This window comes from Silene latifolia, chromosome 3 (assembly GCF_048544455.1).
Source record: "Silene latifolia isolate original U9 population chromosome 3, ASM4854445v1, whole genome shotgun sequence".
Taxonomy (NCBI): domain Eukaryota; kingdom Viridiplantae; phylum Streptophyta; class Magnoliopsida; order Caryophyllales; family Caryophyllaceae; genus Silene; species Silene latifolia.
The window spans coordinates 7,480,949-7,501,045 of record NC_133528.1 but is presented as its reverse complement, the minus strand read 5'-3'; the positions used below and the strand labels follow the sequence as shown (position 1 = coordinate 7,501,045).

General features: G+C 44.3%; 1 protein-coding gene across 2 annotated transcripts; it reads right to left on the bottom strand.

Annotated features, from left to right (window-relative positions):
* Window positions 1–1,624: 1,624 nt before the first annotated feature.
* Window positions 1,625–6,627, bottom strand: LOC141647006 (14-3-3 protein 9-like). Of its 2 annotated transcripts, none has more exons than XM_074455033.1 (7): window positions 6,392–6,627; window positions 4,976–5,282; window positions 4,248–4,335; window positions 3,049–3,158; window positions 2,819–2,967; window positions 1,994–2,043; window positions 1,625–1,883 (listed from the first exon to the last, which is right to left on the bottom strand). In XM_074455033.1, the coding sequence occupies exons 1-7, from the start codon at window positions 6,453–6,455 to the stop codon at window positions 1,878–1,880; spliced, it is 774 nt and encodes a 257-aa protein (XP_074311134.1). In that variant the 5' UTR covers window positions 6,456–6,627; the 3' UTR covers window positions 1,625–1,877. The 2 variants fall into 2 exon arrangements, with proteins under 2 accessions (XP_074311134.1, XP_074311135.1); XM_074455034.1 differs by having other exon boundaries at window positions 1,994–2,040; window positions 6,392–6,596.
* Window positions 6,628–20,097: the final 13,470 nt, after the last annotated feature.

Genomic DNA, 20,097 nt, shown 5'->3' with positions numbered 1-20,097 from the left:
GCATTAAGGGTTCATTTAGTCTTAAATACACCTTTAGTCTCAGATAGTCATTATCAGGTACCAAATGAAAAGGCTCGACCTGATATTGATGGCTCAGCAACTTACCTGCAATCTGTGCTACCTCCATAGTCAAGTATTCAAAAGGGAGCCCACATACCCGTACTCCTATCTCAGCATACGGGAATCTTACTGTGCGGGAAACTGTATCTCTGAACCATTTGGAGAAGACCATAACTGCCCCATCAATGGTAGCAGTAGTCCTTTGCAGAAGACCTTCCCTGTCCTCCTCATCAGAGCAGTGAAACACAAAGACTTCGCTCATACGAAAAGCTGTAATATTACCCCTTTTAGTCCACTTCTTCCTTATGACATCGTTAACCAACTCAGCTTCAAACAAACGGTAGTCCACCAGAAACCCCAACACACAGCATTCCCAAAATTCTCTTGATTTCCCTAAAGCAGAAGGGTCAACATTAATGACACCCCCCCCCCCATCTTGGAAACCTCCATATATTAGCATGGACAGGGTTCAGAGGATGAAACTCAGCATCAGGGAAAGGCTGATGATCCACCACATGCTGGTATCCCCCATTTCTAACCCCGGTCTCATAATCATTTCCCCCTGCCATACCTTCAGCATTCATGATGTAATTTTGGATTGAAGAAAAGGAGAAATTATAAGAAGGCTGAGTTTCCAAACCCTGACAATTTTGTAATTTGTATCGTGTTTTTTTCTTAGTATTTAGGAGATTGATGTAATGGGATGAGCTAGATGAGAAACCCACAGCCATTACAGATGGTTTAAATAGGAGAAAAATTACGCGTTACGAAGAGGGAGAGCAAACGACACTATAATCAATGAAGGCATTACCCAATCAGCTAGAGAATTAATCTTGAGCCACCCACACCTCAATAACCCCCAATAAAAATCACTACTCCTCAATGATTGCAGGAATAAGAAGGGATATTGGATTAAAAGATCTTCCCCTTTTCGCAGAAAAGGATTCTAGGGTTTCGTCCACCCAGTAGAAATCCCCAAATTTAAATGATTGCTTGAACTTTATTGAAGAACCAAAAAGAGGGAAAAAATTGCAGGTGGAAAATGAGCCCTTTGAGCTTCCCCAATCGAAAAAACCAACTGATCTGACACAAATTTGGGAGAAACAAAAAGAAGATGGAAGGATCCTAAACAGAATAAACCCAATTAGGAAGCTAGAATTAGGGAAAATGATTACTAGGCTCTCGAAAGAGAGAGAAGCTCTCTGCTAGATAGAGAGAGAAAGGTTCCTAGCCTAGGGTAGTCGATTTCGGGATCTAAACTAATTTGATTTTAATAGTTATAGATGTCGTTTCTCCATGATGAAATATTTTTATACAAAGATAGTGAGGTTGTACGTGCATGGACTTGGAACCACTACGTCTCGGCCTAGGACCGTTTACAACTGCTTTAAATATTTAACCGAACCCTTTAAAGTTTAAAACCATAGAAAAGCCACTTACTGGATTTTCAAGTTTGGCTGAACCGAACCGCGCATTCGAAACGAATTAAACGAATGAAACCGTTTTTCAACACCCCTACTGCCAATATTGACCAATTCTTTCCTTCCAAAACCGAAAACATTCATGAAGATGCAAATTATAATGTTGCTTAAACTAGCAAATATCTTTCAACGAAATCATTCACACAGAACATTGAATTAAGATTGATACGAAAACTTCATACGGAATACAAGTAGCCGATTAAATTTCACAATGGAGGAAACATTTGCGATGTTTTCTCCGATAAATAGTAATAATAAAGTTTTCCACTACGCTATTATCACGACTGCATTTTCATTCCATACTCATCCGAGAGATGCAAGAAACATGCCTTGGCCTTAATCCTGTATTCACAGAATAAGCAAGAACATAACGGAAAAGTGAGTATTCTTTCTACACTACGAGAATTAACCGAATAACGTGATAATGATGAGAAAATGGGCTAATCACAAACCTCAGCATCTTGAGAACCATCAGCTTTGCCAGTATCCATTCTTGTGTCTTCTGTGGTGCAAATAAAAGACACAGAATAAGAGAAGAAATTCCCGACATAAGTAAATGCCACAAAGTTCGTGTTTGATTAAAGTTGGAAAATCGGCTAACATAGCCAGTAAAGTCAACGAGGGATGATCCTCAACTGTCTACTGTGACGGCCAAAATCAGAAATTGCCCTTGAAAGTTGAAACTCCTTTTATATAGAAAATTCTCAGTCACAAGCAATGTTTTTATATATCACTACGATAACCTTAGGACGTTGGCTAATATAGCCGGTAAAGTCAACGAGAGATGATACTCAACCGTGAGAGCCAGAATCAGAAATTGCCCTCGAAAGTTGAAACTCCCGTTAGATAGAAAGTTCTCGGTGTCACAAGCAATGTTCTTATATATCATTACGACAACCTTAGGACGTGTAGGTCCGCTAATATAGGCAGTAAAGTCAACGAGAGATAATACTCAACTGTGAAAGTCAATCAGAAAATGCCCTTGAAACTCCCTTTATATAGACGTTCTCAGTGTCACAAGCAATGTTAAACGTTAAGTAGTTAAACCTAGTGTCGACTTTTCATAAACTTGACAAAATATATCGAACAAGTTCTTCTGACAGCAGCATCTTAAACTATTTTTCAATCACTATACTTCCTCCATTCATTTAATTTCTTCTGTCAGCGGCATCTTAAACTATTTCTCAATGACCGCTGAGCTATAATCCAATAAAAATTATGAATTCAATGCAATGAGCTATGTTAAATTAAACTAACTAACTAACTACTGGACGTACCTCCTTCTTCGGGAATGTCAGAAGTCCACAAAGTCAGGTTGTCCCTCAGGAGTTGCATGATCAAGGTGCTGTCTTTGTAAGAATCCTCGCTGAGTGTGTCAAGGTCTGATATAGCTTCATCAAAAGCTTGTTTCGCCAAGTGACAAGCTCTGTCGTAAATAATGTAATTATCTTTCAATAACTCATCACGAAAACATTGATGAGTCAGGTGTAAAGTGTTTCTGTTTTACCTCTCGGGCGAGTTCATGATTTCATAATAGAAAACCGAAAAATTCAAAGCTAGTCCAAGGCGGATAGGATGAGTTGGAGATAATTCAGTATCTGCAGTAGTTGAAGCAGTCTGCAAGCAAACAACATCAGAGCCATAATCCCAAAATGATTTGGGGTCGGCTGACATGAATCATTCTTTTGAACCGTCCATGGATGAACACACGACTCAAAAAGCGAATAAAAAGGGAAAATGAAAAACAAAAAGGGAGAACGAAAATGTAATGGAAAGTCAAGGTAAACTTAGGGGTTTTAAAATCGAATTCCGGATTTCTTTTATAAAAACTTAAAATTTACATCGAGAGAAAAGATTAAAACGATTTTGAAAACCGAAATAAAATTAAGGGTCCGGAATGCCTTGAAGCAGTCTGCAAGCAAACCAAAAATTTCCAAAAGATGATCAAAGAATTATCAGTCAAGTATGTCTATCGGCCACGTCACAGTTCACCATTGTTAAAAATACTATGTCCCCTGATGCACCTAGTTTCAAAGCAAATAAAAAAAAATCTACATGCTACAAGCAAAACTGACCTGGTCTGGAAACTTGGCCTAAAAATCTGTTTGCAAAATAGACACAAATTTTGACAATCGGGCCCTCAAGTGGCTCAGAAGTCGCAACTTTGAAAAGCCTAATATAGCTCGATCAAAGATGATCGACCCAAAATCACTTGATCTGAATATGAGACGATACAAAGTGACTCGAGTTGACAAACTGGAACCACTCTTAAGTGTATCTACATAACAATATACAATAAAAACTTGATGAACACAACTCATAGTGACACGATTAAGGCCCGAATAACCAGACCTATAGCCATTTGATCTGACATGCGCCAATGGCAACACACCTAAAACAGACCCCGGTTCAAAAAGATCCGGCACAACAGTGCCTACCCCAAATTACCCGACATATTACAAACGTGAATAACCAATTTGCAAGTGTCTAAAACAAATAAGATAGTAAACACGTAAAAGTGTCTATAAATTTACCAAATAAAAAGACTTGGGAATGCTAAAAGGAATCTTTTATGACCACAGTAATAAGCTTACACTAGTAAGTAATGCGACAGCAAAATGGTCAAGCCACAACCATTGGCCATAATATTTGTAATAATGTAAATAATTGATTCATGACTGCATTGATGACAGAAGGCAAAACTACCTCATATGCTTTAAGAGATTGCTCAGCCACTTCTTTCTTCTCATTCCCAAACTTAAACTCTGCTAAGTAGCGGTAGTAGTCACCTTTCCTGAAAAGAAGTGACACGGTTTTCATGCTGTTAGAAACCTGCATTCCAAGTGAAAGATCGGCCGCCCAGCAAACGACAGCCATGAATTTTCAAAGAGTGATACCTGGTACTAACAACTAACAATTGACCTTTACCTTAAGCCAAAATTTCATATCTAAATTACACAACATTTTGTATGCAGGTGCTCGAGAAGCACCTGCGCTGAAAATCTACAGAAAAGATGATACAACTACCCTTCTGCAACATATTCAATATGCAATGAAAACCAACATCATCATACTAATGTGGAATGTTCGATAATCTTGGAGCAAACAAAGATTTTAATTTAAAAGAAGCAACCTTAAGTCCTCGACAGCAAACACATCACCCTACTAATGTGGAATGTTCGATGATCTTGGAGCAAACAAAGATGATAGTTTAAAAGAAGCAACCTTAAGTTCTCGACAGCAAACACATATGACAAGAACGTGTATAACCCAATAATAAATTGGGAAATGGGAATAGGAACTGAAACGGTCACAACATCAGTAAGACCTGCATGAAACTAATGCTACAGCCTAAAGGTGAACAAATATCGAGCAATCAAAGATACTATTTTAAAGCAGAAACACGCAACAAAACCAACTTTTCTATAACTCACATTTTGTAGTAAAAGACAGTAGATTCAGCACCAGAACAAGCAGGAACAAGATGTTCATCAATGACAGTCATAATGTCCCCACATATGGTCGACAACTCCGACTCCACCTTCTGTCTGTACTCCTTAATCCGCTTCACATTCACTTCATTCCCTCTCGACTCCTCTTTCTGCTCTATGGATGACAGGATCCTCCAAGCTGCCCTTCTTGAACCCACAACATTTTTGTACCCAACCGACAACAAGTTCCTCTCTTCTATTGTCAATTCCACATTAAGGGCAGCTACTTTCTTCATTGCCTCCACCATTTCTGCACCAAAACAATTTTCCCCATCCATAATCAAATACATAATAACTTCACTTTATCATCATTAGCAACCTTATTTTAATGTAAAAAGGTAATTTCCGAAGAAATAACATTGTCAATGGATATCCTAAATTCATAAAAACTCAAGGCAGCGAGTAGAACAACAGCAATTAGCATCGTTGAAGATACCCTTTACACAAAACTATTTTCTCCAATCCAAACCAAACTATCCGTGACCCACAAATATATGAGGAGAAATTTGAAAAGCGGCTAGTTTGTTCTGGAAGGAAGGCAGTAGCCTTACTCAATGGTTCATGATAATAAAGTGTACATCATACTCTTAACCAAAGTCATAGGCGGGATCCTTTGAGGCACTCGAAAAATATCATTTTACATCCAACTCTCAACCAGAGCCATAGGCGGGATCCTTTGAGACACTCGAAAAATATCATTTTACATCCAACTCTCAAGTCTAAACTAGAGCCATAGGCGGGATCCTTTGAGACACTCGAAAAATATCATTTTACATCCGACTATTAACCAGAGCCATAGGCGGGATCCTTTGAGACACTCGGATAATTAATCTTTCCAAATTTCATCGAACTATACTCAAATCATCTAACTAAAACCCTCCAAAAACATCAACTTTGACTAAAATCAATCATGATAGTAAAGTGTACATCATACTCTTAACCAAAGTTATAGGCGAGATCCTTTGAGACACTCGAAAAATGTCATTTTACATACAACCCTCAACCAGAGCCATAGGCGGGATCCTTTGAGACACTCGAAAAATATCATTTACATCCTACTCTTTAACCAGAGCCATAGGCGGGATCCTTTGAGACACTCGGAAAATTAATTTTCCAAATTTCATCGAACTATACTCAAATCATTTAACTAAAACCCTCCAAAAACATCAACTTTGACTAAAATCAATCGCCCACAACAAATCCCACATAATCAATCGTCAAACTTTTTAAAAATTCCTAACTCATTTCACAAACTAATCAAAACCCATTAATTTAACCCAATTTACACCATAAACAACCCAAAAAAAACACAAAAAAAAAAAACAGTAAGAATTGAAGATATGAAGAAGAAGATGATACCCTCATAACGTTCAGCTTGTTCAGCAAGTTTAGCAATGTAGACCAAGTTGTCGCGTTGAGCCATTGGTAGAGAAAGTTATGTTGATCTTCAAGGTTTGATAATGGCAGCTATAATGGCGGCGGTTGGTGATAAATTGATAATATAGTGTGCTGTGATTGGTTGGTGAGTTTTAATTGAGGGGCATGTTTTTTGGCTTTTGCTTTTGTTGACTTTCAAATTTACTGCTTACTGTAATGGATAACTATGCCACGTCGCCCATGGTAAGTAAAAAATCCGAGGATAGTTGCGTGCTTCGGTTTCCAATTCACAGTAGTAGAATCAATTGGTCTCCCTTGTGACGGGTTATCATTTGTGGTAGATATTTTGTGAGTTAAAATGGTAACAAAATGGGTTAGTGGAGAAAGGGGACCACATGAATAGTGTTGCAGAGATAGAAAAAATGGGTATTTTGTGAGGTAAAATGGTATCCGTCACTCAAGAGTGACGGATATGTGCCGTCACAAACAATAATTTGTGTAGTAGAATACTCCGGATATGTAAGGCCCTGTTTTTTCAGGCCGAGTAGAGCTGAATTGAGTTTAGCCGAATGTAGTTTAACTAAGCTGGAATTATTTGAAATTTATTAAGATAAATTGAATTAAAATAAGTTGAGAAGAACTAAACAAAGTGGGTTGAACTGAACCCGCCGCACATTTTATATCATACTAATATTTAGAGGTCGTCAACGGGATAACCTAGGTTGCGATAGAGTGGCCCGAGTTTATTTGGCGGACTAAGCGGCCAGGCAGGGTTGGGCGGGGCTCCCTTAAGTCTAGCCCGGCTCCTACCAAATTAGGCTATCTGCATGTGTTTTTTTAATGGGACGAGCAGGATGGATTAGGAGTTCTTGGGTTGGTCGACCCATGTAGGGGGAGCGGGCGGTGCTGGAATAACACATCGGGATGTCGAAACTAGGCGAGGTCGGGCTCTATTAAGTTGGGCCACCACGTTCGCCAAGTATATCTATTTCACAAATTCTTGTTTGTGACGGCACATATCCGTCACTCTTGAGTGACGGATACCATTTTACCTAACAAAGTACCCATTTTTTCTCTCTCTGCAACACTATTCATGTGGTCCCCTTTCTCCACTAACCCATTTTGTTACCATTTTATCTCACAAAATATCCGCCACAAATGGTAATATGTCATAAGGGAGACCAATTGTATCTATTTATAGTTTTATACTTCTAACTTGAAATGGATGAGAGTTTATATATGTATCTCTATCTGAAAATTTTGACTAACTTCAGTGTAAATATTTTCCCGTAAAATGTACTCCCTCTTATTCAGCCTATAGTTCCCCTTTCTCTAATATATGTGAGGAGTATTATAATGAAAGGGGAACATTAGGCTGAATAGGAGGGAGTATTATTTAGTGTCAAATCACACTAACTAGGTGTATTGTTTATACTCCTAATTTTTATGTGATTAAAATGCATTTGAGTTATGTGTTTATTATTAGTCCTATATACTCCGTATTCAGTGTAAATAATTTTACACAATCAACGACAACAAAAACGCTTTAAATCACATTAAAATTCCTTAATAGTTATTTTTATACAGTGATTTATTTATTTATATTACTTCTTTTATTTCATGTATTTTTTTGGTTAAATATCATGATTGTCATTTGAGATAAAGGACAACTAATAATGGAGTGACATGTGGAGTAAAGTGATTGCCAAGTTTGGTGGTTGTGAGCTGGATTATTTTTGATTGGGCCTCAATGGATTTGGATTGTCTTGTCTGCTACCCCACTAGTAAAAGGCACATTACTAGTTGTAGAAATTGTAGTACATTTACCAATATTTTTGTAGGACATGAAGGACATTCTAGACCAACTTGTTCATGTGGATCTCAATTATCACAAATTATTTGTTTGTTTTGTTGCCTTTTAGTTGTTAGATCCACAGATTTTGGCTTCTATTCTTAGTTTGAATCTGAATCCAGATGTTTGGTGTTTTTGAAAATAGGATTCAAAAACATGAGATTATTGAATTGAAAATGCTTGCTTTCCTCTCACCTCTTGAGATGGAAGTGATCCGTACTTACTGTTGGTCCACCTTGCCCGGAGCAAAATGACACGGTCTGAGCATGATAATGTGGGCTTTGTCCTACCAATGAAATGGAAAAAGGTAGCTTAGGCATAGCTCATGACGTGTAGTGATGTGGTTGGTTGTACCTAAGCAATTCCTCCATTTCAGCTTTATTTATGGGGCTTGCTCCAAGTGTGTTGTGTCCAGGTGGGTTGTGTGATTGTGTCGTGCCTGAACTTGTCACGACTTTCTTTCCTAAACTTCGGCCTAAGCACGTCCCACCAGGGGCGATTCTAGAATTTGATCATAAGAGGTGCAAAAACTTAACAACGATTTCGGCGAAGGGAACTAAAATTTGAACACAAAAAATTCGTGAGATTAAAGTAAAACACTATATTAAAATAAAATTGGATCCAATAATTCGAATAGGTATAAATAAAATACTTTGTAACTAAATGAGATAAAAATGGAAAAATGACAACAAAAATAATAGAACGAATTTATAACTAACAAAATTCTGGAAATGAAGGACTAAAAATAGGCATTAAATAGTATTAAAGACGCAATTTATAACTAAATGAATTAAAAGTGCAAAAATGATAGCCACATGAGTGAAACTCATGACCAAACCACTACAAACCAAGTATTCAACCACTACACCACTAAACATTTGATGATCCTTATTTGAAACTAACTTTTAAATATTTCGAAACAAAGAGGATGTAGGTGAATCCCCTGCAACCTCTTTAGAATCGTCACTGCGTCTCACGACCCATGATATATTGTACCTTGCTAAGTCATGTTGATCCCATGTTGAGTTAAAATGGTCATGTACTCATGTGCCATGCTGGGGAGTGTTAGCCCAATGGCACACTTGCCGACTTCCTTCTCTACTTTTCTCTTAAAAGGGCTTATGATCGGAAAAAAATCATTTTAAAATATTAATTTTAAAAGAAATATACGACACCAGATTAGAGGATATGTCGGTTATTTTACTCCGTTGTGAGTCTCCCTTGTGACGGGTCAAATATCACCCACATGAGTAGATAAAACAAAACTAGAGCCTAAGAAGTCATATATCATTTGCTTTATCTACCCATGTTGGTTTTATTTAACCCATCACAAACTTATAACGGATACTGTTAATCACAAATGAAAATTTGTGATGAGCAACATGCCAAATCCTGAATATCATTATGTATTAGGATATTAAGCCCATTAGGGTTAGGTTACGAGATATGACGGCTACCGTCTAGGGTTTAGAGTACTGTGATTTAATATATATATCCTCTATGTATTCTGATCAGTTAGGTTACGAGATATGACGGCTACCGTCTAGGGTTTAGAGTACTGTGATTTAATATATATATCTGATGGGGCATATTCTGCACCGCTGACCAAAGTCAACACACTGAGCAAGGTCAAAGATATCCACAGCAAGTCAACGACTTAGACTGTCTAGCCGATGCATCCCATCGGCCACTAGCGCGTCTCGGCCGACAACCGCCAAAATAGGGACACATACCCGCGTACTCATATCCAAGACCCTCTGCTTACCCGCCATAGGTTCATCGGCCGAGGGTAGAACGGTCTTTCCACCTGATATGCCACTTGGCCACTTGGCCACTACGTGACAAAAGGTGAAAGCCTATAAATACTCCTCAACCTTCTTTGAGGAAAGGATCTCACAACAAAACCTAAATACACTATTCATCTGGTAACATCTCTCTGATCTCTCTACAATACATTCCTAGCCATTTAGCATACAACTTATACCTCTAAGTTCACTGACTTGGGCGTCGGAGTGGGTACGCTGGCACAAAGCCAAGCCCTCGCCTCGTTCATTGTTGCAGGGGAGGCCGAGGGAGACGATAGAAGCACGAAGGGTCTAACCCAAGACATTATTCTACAAGCCACGGGTGGTAACGATACTTGCTCTGGAATTATACCCGGAACAATTGGCGCCGTCTGTGGGGAAAGACACTAGAAGCTAGTCACATTCATTCCCAAACAAAAAACACAAAACAAAAACCCACCCAAAAAGCTAAGAAAATGTCGAAACAACAAGATGCAGTCGTAACCGACGAAACCGCATTTTACCAAGATGATACTTTCCACAATTCTGGAGTCGTACAGCCCTCCACCGGCGGTGTAATCCAACCGGAGTTCGGGATGCCATCAATACCCGACACGCCGCCGCTACCAACCAGGTCACCATCATGGGACATGTGGTTGACGTGGCAAGGTCAAGATGCTCCTAGACCTAATTAGTAATACGCCCGCTCACACTGTCACGTCGACAAGAGCGGCGGAAACTGTCCGGGAGACCAGGGCCCAAAATATGACTCCGAGAAATTTGAACGGAGCACTAGGAGAAGCCGGCCCAATCAAGACGCCGGGGGAGCCCAAAGTGGGCGCGGTAGACCTAAGTCCTTCCCGCACTCGGGGGAGGACAGCGTCCCCGCCACACGAACGAGGCTCACCCCGAAGAAGCCAGAGGAGTCCGACTCGGCGAGTTGGAGAAGAAGCCCGAGTCGAAGAAGGAGCCCCTCCCGTCACGGAGGAAGGAGCCGAGTTAGGGACGCAAGAAGCCGATCGCGCGTGTCGTTCGACACATGGTTAGGCGACCCCTCAACGCCTACGTCTTAGAAGTCCCTGGTGCCGAACAAGCTCAAGCTACCACCTGGCGTCGTACAAGGGAGATGGTGATCCAGTCGACCACGCTGAGGCTTTCGAGTCTTACATGTCGGTATGGGAGCAGCCCGATGAGGTCTGGTGCCGAATTTTCCCAACAACTTTGCATGGGATGGCTCAGAGCTGGTACAAAGGACTTCCTGACGGCTCGGTGTATTATTACGCCGACCTGAAGGGCGCTTTCCTAGCCCAATACTCCTGCAACAAGAGAAGGGCCGTAGAGACATCCGACCTCCCGACTATCGACAGAGGGGGGCGAGTCTCTCCGGAGCTATGTGAAGAGGTTCGATGGAAAAGTCCAAAAGAGATTCGAGAAATTAATCCCGAGCCGGCAGCCTTCGCATCGATGAAGGGCCTCCCACGGGGAGCCTTAAAGAACGAGCTCATCAAGAGCGGAGGCCTAGGCCCGGACGCCGCTGAGAAAGTTGGCCGACCAGGCCATCAAGGTGGAAGACTACCACAAAACCTGGGAAGATCCCCGCAAGCCGAGCACTCCGAAAGAAGAGTCACAGGCGGACAACCCCGACGAAGGACGCCGCGACAACAACGGCTCGCGGTCCGAAGGAAGACGCCGCGAGAATAACAGATCACGGTCGGACAGATCCGACCGGAATAAGACTTTCGGCGGGCGCCGGTGGAATTCGAACGTACCACCGTAGGCGGTATAGTGAAAAAACCCCTCTCATCGCATCGCCCGCCGAAGTCTTCGCCCGAGCAAAACGAGGGCCGAAGTGGGAGAGACCCCCAAGCCAAAAAGTGACGGTGACACGAGCCAAGATCGTGAGTACCACGGCCACACCGGCCATTTAACCAACGATCGCCGCCATCCGAAGAATGCCATGAGGAGCCGATCCGGAAGGAAGCCTCGGCAAGTACGTTGCAAAAGGCCAAAAGACCGACGCCGGCGGTTCAGATAGGAAGTCCGTCTTCGAGCGAATTGGCGTGATTCATGTTGTCATCGGGGGGCAACGAAACGGAGGGTCCGCTCATGGGCACAAGCGGCACCTAAACGAGCTATACCAGGCCATCAACTTTGTGCCCAACTCAAGGATCCCCTCTGCAAGCATCCCCGATATGACTATCGGAAGAAAGGACTACGAAGGGGTCATCGCCCCTCACAAAACCCGCTTGTAGTCAATTTGGACATATCCAACCACCTGGTCAAGAGGTGCCCGATTGACACAGTGCTTACACGAATATCATGTTTAGGAGTGCTTTCTCGGCCTTGGCCTCGAAGATCAAGGACTTAAGCCCCCGCACCAACCCCCCTATACACTTCGCCGGGCCGGCCTGGTGCCGCTGGGATCAATTAGACTCCCGGTGACGTTCGGCGAAAAGAACGCGGCTAAAAACATCCTAGCTGAGTTCATCGTCATTGACGGCTCGTCTGCCTACAACGTTCTCATAGGCCGAGTCACCCTGAGCGAGGCTGACGCAGTAATGTCCATCCGGGCCCTAACGCTGATGTACGTCTCGGACCGGGGGGAAGCGCATAAGCTCGTCTCCAAAGACGAGAAGGATGAGGCGGTCAACGTCCAGATAGCCGCCCGAGGTTGCAACATGCAATCCCTCAAAGAGGCGAAGAAGTCCGAAAAAGGAAAAAGCCCGTCCTTACAACAGGGGGGCGACCTCATGGATACGACTAGTGGCTGATTGGGGGGATGTGCCCGTGATGAGCCGTTAGGACATTGGTAATCTCGTAAAATTTATGTAGTCATGAGGTGTCCGAAATAGCTGTGGACACCCCGACGCATGTTTTTCTTTTTACCTAGTAAAAAGCCTTTCATCAAAGCAGAATTTTGCCATCAATCATCTATCAAGAAACAGACGCCGCTCACACCGTCATATCGACAAGAGCGGCGGTCTCCATCAAGAAACTAGCGCCGTCGCAGTCACCCCAAGTAGTAGACGCCACGGCAGATCACCCCCAGGTTTGATGTCGTCGCAGTCACTCCAAGTGGTAGACGCCACGTAACACGCTATCGAGAAATGTACGCCGCCACACTCGTCATACCGACAAGAGCGGCAGCCTCCATCAAGAAACTAGCGCCGTCGCAGCCACCCCAAGTAGTAGACGCCACGGCAGTCACCCCCAGAGGTTGACCATGCCGTCGCAGTCACTCCAAGTGGTAGACGCCACGTAACACGCTATCGAGAAATGTACGCCGCTCACACTGTCATATCGACAAGAGCGGCAGTCTCCATCAAGAAACTAGCGCCGTCGCAGTCACCCCAAGTAGTAGACGCCACGGCAGTCACCCCCAGAGGTTTGATGTCGTCGCAGTCACTCCAAGTGGTAGACGCCACGTAACACGCTATCGAGAAACGTACGCCGCTCACACTGTCATACCGACAAGAGCGGCAGCTCCATCAAGAAACTAGCGCCGTCGCAGCCACCCCAAGTAGTAGACGCCACGGCAGTCACCCCTGCAGGTTGACCATGCCGTCGCAGCTACTCCAAGTGGTAGACGCCACGTAACACGCTATCGAGAAACGACGCGGTTCACACCGTCATACCGACAAGAGCGGCCTCCATCAAGAAACTAGCGCCGTCGCAGCCACCCCAAGTAGTAGACGCCACGCAGCCACCCCCGCAGGTTGACCATGCCGTCGCAGTCACTCCAAGTGGTAGACGCCACGTAACACGCTATCGAGAAATGACGCCGCCACACCGTCATACCGACAAGAGCGGCAGCCTCCATCAAGAAACTAGCGCTGTCGCAGCCACCCCAAGTAGTAGACGCCACTAGCCACCCCCAGAGGTTTGATGCCGTCGCAGCTCACTCCAAGTGGTAGACGCCACGTAACACGCTATCAAGAAATGACGCCGCTCACACTGTCATACCGACAAGAGCGGCAGCTCTCCATCAAGAAACTAGCGCCGTCGCAGCCACCCCAGTAGTAGACGCCACTAGCCACCCCAAGAGGTTTGATGCCGTCGCAGCCACTCCAAGTGGTAGACGCCACGTAACACGCTATCAAGAAATGACGCGCTCACACTCGTCATACCGACAAGAGCGGCGGTCTCCATCAAGAAACTAGAGCCACTCACACTGTCGCACCGATAAGAGCGCAACCACCCTCGTAAGGCGGATACCACGACAAGAACGGCCGCCGCACACTACGTTCGCAAAAGCAAAAGTGTCTTGGAAGCATTGAGACACAGTCGAGATACACACTTTAAGACGGCCCCGGCCAGGTCAAGACGGAAACGAAAAGAGCGCTCAATTAGGAAAACGGGAGAACTCGACAAAGATGAGATAAAGACCTCGGCCAAAGCCGAAGGCGAAAGAAAAGAACTATTATTAGAAGATAAGTTACAAGAATTACAAGTAAAAAGAATACGAGACGACGGCGTCCCCCCACAGGATAAGCCAAAATATAATCTACCAAGGTCAGTACAAAAAGAGGCAAAAACTAGCATTATGTTCAGAACCGAGAGATAGCGGAGAGGAAGGGTCGAGTAATTGACCCCGGAAAGCCGAAGGCACTCTTGTAAACTTGTTCTCATCAAGCAAAGACATGGTAGCATGTGAGGAGTCAAACAGATCTGCTGTAAACTTGTTCTCATCAAGCCGCGTCTTCTTCTTGGCGGGCAACCCAAAGACTTTTTCTAGCGGCCTCGGCCTTGGTCTCGGCATCCTCACCGCCCTCATCCTTTCGGCTTCTTCCTTGGCTACTCTAGCCCTCTCAAAGAAGAGCGCTTTCTCCGCGGCCGCCTCCCTCTCCATCTTCGCCTTCACCGCCTCCTTGGCCTTCTCCGCCGCGGCATCCACCTTAGCCGGAGCTTGTCATCAAGCAAAGACGTCGAACCCGCCCCACGGGAAGGAACCATCAAGAGGGAAAATCTCCCGATAACTTCCCTAGCAAAGATCTTCGGCCAAATCCGGAACTCGGCGCACGGCTTGGGAAGCGGAGTCGGTTTGCGGATCTCGATGTCCGCCTCCTTTTGCTTAATGATGGCATCTCTCGCCCCGAACCACCTCCGCCCGAGCCTTAAATAGGTCCCGGGACTCGTTCCTCTGCTGAGGTAGAGGTCGGCGCGCCCCGAGCAAGCTCACATTTCCTCCGCAGCCTGCAGCCTTCGGTGGCCGCACCTCGGCTTTAGCCCTCTCGTGAAGGACCTCCTTTTCGCCGTCCTCCCGAGTTTTCTCTCTGCCGAGAGCGCCTTCTCGCTTCTCCCCTAAGCCTCTCGCTCGTTGAGGAGATCCAGCCGCCGATGCAGCCACCGCTTTGTGGCATTACGCTCATGAACAAATGAGCCACGGCCTTCTCTTGCTCCCGAGACGAGCAAAATGGTAGCCACGTTCCACCTCGCCAGCTCCCTAATAAGCTTCGTGCCCTCCTCTATAAGCTCGGAGACGGAAGCCTTCTGGGATGAAGGGACGACGGTGGCAATTTGGCCACTAGCCTTGTGGGTCGGGAGACGAAAGCCGTCCGAGATGAAGGGTTGACGGTGGTGCATTGATCACCAACCCGTGTGCGCAGAGGATCCCACCGCCGCCGCCCAACGTGAGCAATAGCCGATCGTGGGCGATCTGCAGAATTCAATTAAAACATCGTATCAACACCGACTTATCGAAACACCGATGGTTCGGCTAAATTTAGGCCACAAGCCAGATAGGTACCATGTTTGGGCTTCTTGGCCGGAGGAGGCACTTCCTTGCCCACGATAGAAGCCGTCCTTTTCCTCCTACGAGATAAGAGGAGGTCCCTCCGCATCGTAGTCCCCCTCATCGAATTTCAACAACCTCCACCTTCTTAGGGGAGGGGGACGGAGCTGAAACCGGCGGCCGCTTTCCGCGTCCGACGCACCACACCGGTAACAACCCTCGCCTGCGCCTCCTCCTTGCCCAAGACCTTTAGCCGCTGCTCCATAAGATCATTCGACGACATCCTGCGGTCATGGGCTGGAGCCTTGGGATGCAAATTAGCAACGGTTTTATCCGGATGTAGCCCCATTCTCCGAAGAAGATCCTCGGTAGTTCCGGTCAAAGTGGTCTACGAAAGAAACAAAGCAAAAGTCAAGTAGAAGAAATGAATCGAAGTTCGAAAATCAAGAAACATTGAGAGCGGCGGAGGGCCTCACACCGACCCCACTCACCCCGTGCTAGGGCCGGTATGAGGCCGACATAGCAGAGCGGCTCATCCCGAAGAATGATCTCGCGTTGGGGAATCCATCTTTTCGGCATCCCACGCTTGTCCACCTCAAAGAGCCTCATTGCGCTCTCATCCTCCGTAAGAGGGACCCCGCTAGCGTCCATTTTAAGATGCTTACGAGTGACCCATCCGTCATGCTCCGCCCTAGTCTCACACCGCATTAACCTTGTCTTTGGAAGGAACGGGGCGGCGGATAGTCATTCGACTCGACATACACCCACCGACCTTGCCACCCTTGCAAGAAGAAGGTTTGTCGGCAGAGACATAACCCCGCTCCGTTTGTACACTGTACCACCCAACACGGCCGTGAGTGACGGTTTGAGATGATGGAGTCGGCGGAATAAATTCACCGTCGAGCCTCTCCCTTAAAAAGACAAAGCCGACAAAACCAATTATGGTCCTCATGGCCAGGGTGCGGTTGGGCAACAAAGAACGTTCATGGCTCTAATTATGGCCACAACGTACCCGTTCACGAAACCGAAGCCCGAACTCCAAATGCCGCAGTACACGCCAAGATAGCCCGGCGGAGGGCGGATACAGCTGACCCTCCTTAGGGATAACAATTTCGTATCCCCTACCCAAGAAAAAATGATCCTCGAAAAGTTTCCCGCACGAACAACGGACAAGCTTACGAGACCAAGCACGATCAAGGCGGATCTTACGGACATAGCCGTGATCCATGATGTCTTGTCCCCCTCACTAGGGCGAGACCTTTCCACTTCATCACCAAAATCATCACCAAAGTCGCCACAGAATCGTAGTCCTCCCATTCCTCAAGAATTTGAGGATCAACTTCGGGAGAGGAGACCTAGGGCCCCCCGACGCAGTTTACTAGGTCCAAATCGTTGAGAAGACATGTTCACAACAAATTACTAACAAGAAAAAAAAAAAGTTCGCTTGTTTACCTTAAAGAAAAACACTCACGGTCAAAAACTCCGAAGATCAAGAAGAAGAAAACCCTTGAAAGTTTGGAGAGATGAAGATTTTAGAGAAAAATTTTCGAAAATAAAATGGAGGCCAAAATCACTAATAACTTCCCTATTTATAGAGAAAAGCCCATGAAGAAGAACCAATCAGGGCACACCCATGAAGCGTCAACCAATCAACAACACACACGTGTCAAGCATGCAACCGCGAATGTCAATCGTCGCAAGCGGTTGAATGTCAATCAATGCAACAATGACCAAGCGTCTTCAACAAGCCTATTCACATCTCTCGCGATTGTTCATTTCAAGCAAATTCACGGTATCTACTCTCACGGCTCCGATCAACCAAGTCATGGAGCACCGGGCCGGGGCAATCAAAGTCAACCAAGACTCGGCCCTGGGTCTCGGCCAACATATTCCTTTTTCCACATCGGATACCCTTTACGCATCCATGTGGAGGGGGGATATGGTATATGGTGCGGCCTAACAAGAGCCACGCCGGTACACAAGAAGACACCGATACAGAAATTTGCGGAAGTTTGTGCGAGAATATATGCTCGGCATACATCGGAGCCCATACCACGGCATAGACTACGCTGGGGCAAATTGATGGGGCATATTCTCGCACCGCCGACCAAAGTCAACACACCGAGCAAGGTCAAAGATATCCACAAAGAAGTCAACGACTTAGATCGTCTAGCCGATGCATCCCATCGGCCGGCTGACTAGCGTCTCGGCCCGACAACCGCCACCGGGACACATACCCGCGTACTCATATCCAAGACCCTCTGCAGGCCCGCCATAGGTTCATCGGCCGAGGGTAGAACGTCTTTCCACCCGATATGCCACTTGGCCACTTGGCCACTACGTGACAAAAGGTGAAAGCCTATAAATACTCCTCAACCTTCTTTGAGGAAAGGATCTCACAACAAAACCTAAATACACTATTCATCTGGTAACATCTCTCTGATCTCTCTACAATACATTCCTAGCCATTTAGCATACAACTTATACCTCTAAGTTCACCGACTTGGCGTCGGAGTGGGTACGCTGCACAAAGCCAAGCCCTCGCCTCGTTCATTGTTGCGGGGAGGCCGAGGGAGACGATAGAAGCACGAAGGGTCTAACCCAAGACATTATTCTACAAGCCACGGGTGGTAACGATACTTGCTCTGGAATTATACCCGGAACAATATCCTTTATCGGCTCTATGTATTCTGATCAATTATCACAAATCAATAATACAAATCATTTATGCAATTCTCTCCCCATAATCTTATCATTGTGCAATGACTTAACTAGTGAGTTAAAAGATTTTTGGAGTAAATTATTGGCACTTCGTCACGCATGCACTTACAGAACTCTTACTCTGACCGTGAAGTTGGGACTCTGATTTTTTCCCTGATATAGAGCATTCATTTGAACTAAATAAAAACTCATGCACTTAAGTGGGCATCGGGCTAGGCTGATGTAAGCCGGGCCAGGCCAGAAACCCTTTGGGTTGGGTTATCATGACCCACATTTTTGTCCACTTCTACATGCATTCATTAGAATTATGTCAAGATTGGGCTTTTAAAAAAATTTCCTCCCTATCTCCAAATCATAATCCAGCCCGTAACTTTAGGTTCGGACCAGAAAAATGGATCGGACCGAATCATTTGGTCTGGACTGAAATCGGGCCGAATTCTTGTTCGTCTGGCCCTCGGTCCACAATTTTTTAGGTTTCGATCTTCGGGTTGATCCAGTCCAAGACCGGTTATTTTAGGTCCGGACCAAAAAGACCGAATTCGATGTTTTTTAAGGTTAGTCTTTATAAGTTTTGAAATAGTTTACTAATTTACCTTCAAGAGACGTTACAAACTCAATATTAACGATTATTTAAATCAAATGATAGTTTGATTATTTATTATGTTTGATTTGCCGAAACTAAATTTAATTAATGCATGATTATTAGTGACAAATAATAGTTCTCGTTCAAATTAGGTCGAAGATCGGGCCGGACCGAATATTTCAGGTTTGGTCCGGTCCAATATCGAAACTTTTAGACCCGGTCTTCTGTCCACAAAATTTACAATTTTGGTCTTCGGTTCGGTCTGATTTGGCCAATTCGGTCCGGTCTTGGGCCGATGCTCACCCCTACCAGCCTCTACCTACTTTGAAACTATTCTATTTAGAGAGTGCTAGGGCGACACCGGGTTTTACTGAATTTGAGTAACACCCTAATAAAATAATGAAATAAATGATGTGAAAATTTCAACTTTTAGATTTTGCGTCAAAACTACAAAGGTTACAAATGTAATTTTTACTTTGATATTTTTATGATTAATTTAGATGTTTAAAGATATAATCGAATATTGTTGAGTCAATCAAAATAAAGAAAAATTAGCAATCGATGAAGAACTTAGGATGTTAATGAAGTGTAAGCAAATACTATTGACTGTATTTGTAATCAGAAATGATCAACCACAGCCATGCCATGATGCCACAACAGCACCACTAATTAGAGATGAACTTGGGCAAAGCAGCGAAGCAGAACATGAAGCGGAACAATAATTGTATTAATTTAGTGACTATTTATTTACGTACTCGTCTTTTACCTATTGACAAATTTTTCCCAATCATTAAACAATTTACCAGCCACTTGATTATTGTATGAGATGAGAAATCGTTCCTCTTTTTTACTCTTTTATGATTTATGATTTTTCAGATAATTCGGATCTCTAAATTGTTGAGATCCCAATCCAACTGATGATTACAAATTTCAAGTAATGGAGAAAATTTAATTAGACTTAATATTTTAAATCAAGTGTCAAAAATACCCTTTACAGTTTTATCAGTTTGAATTTTG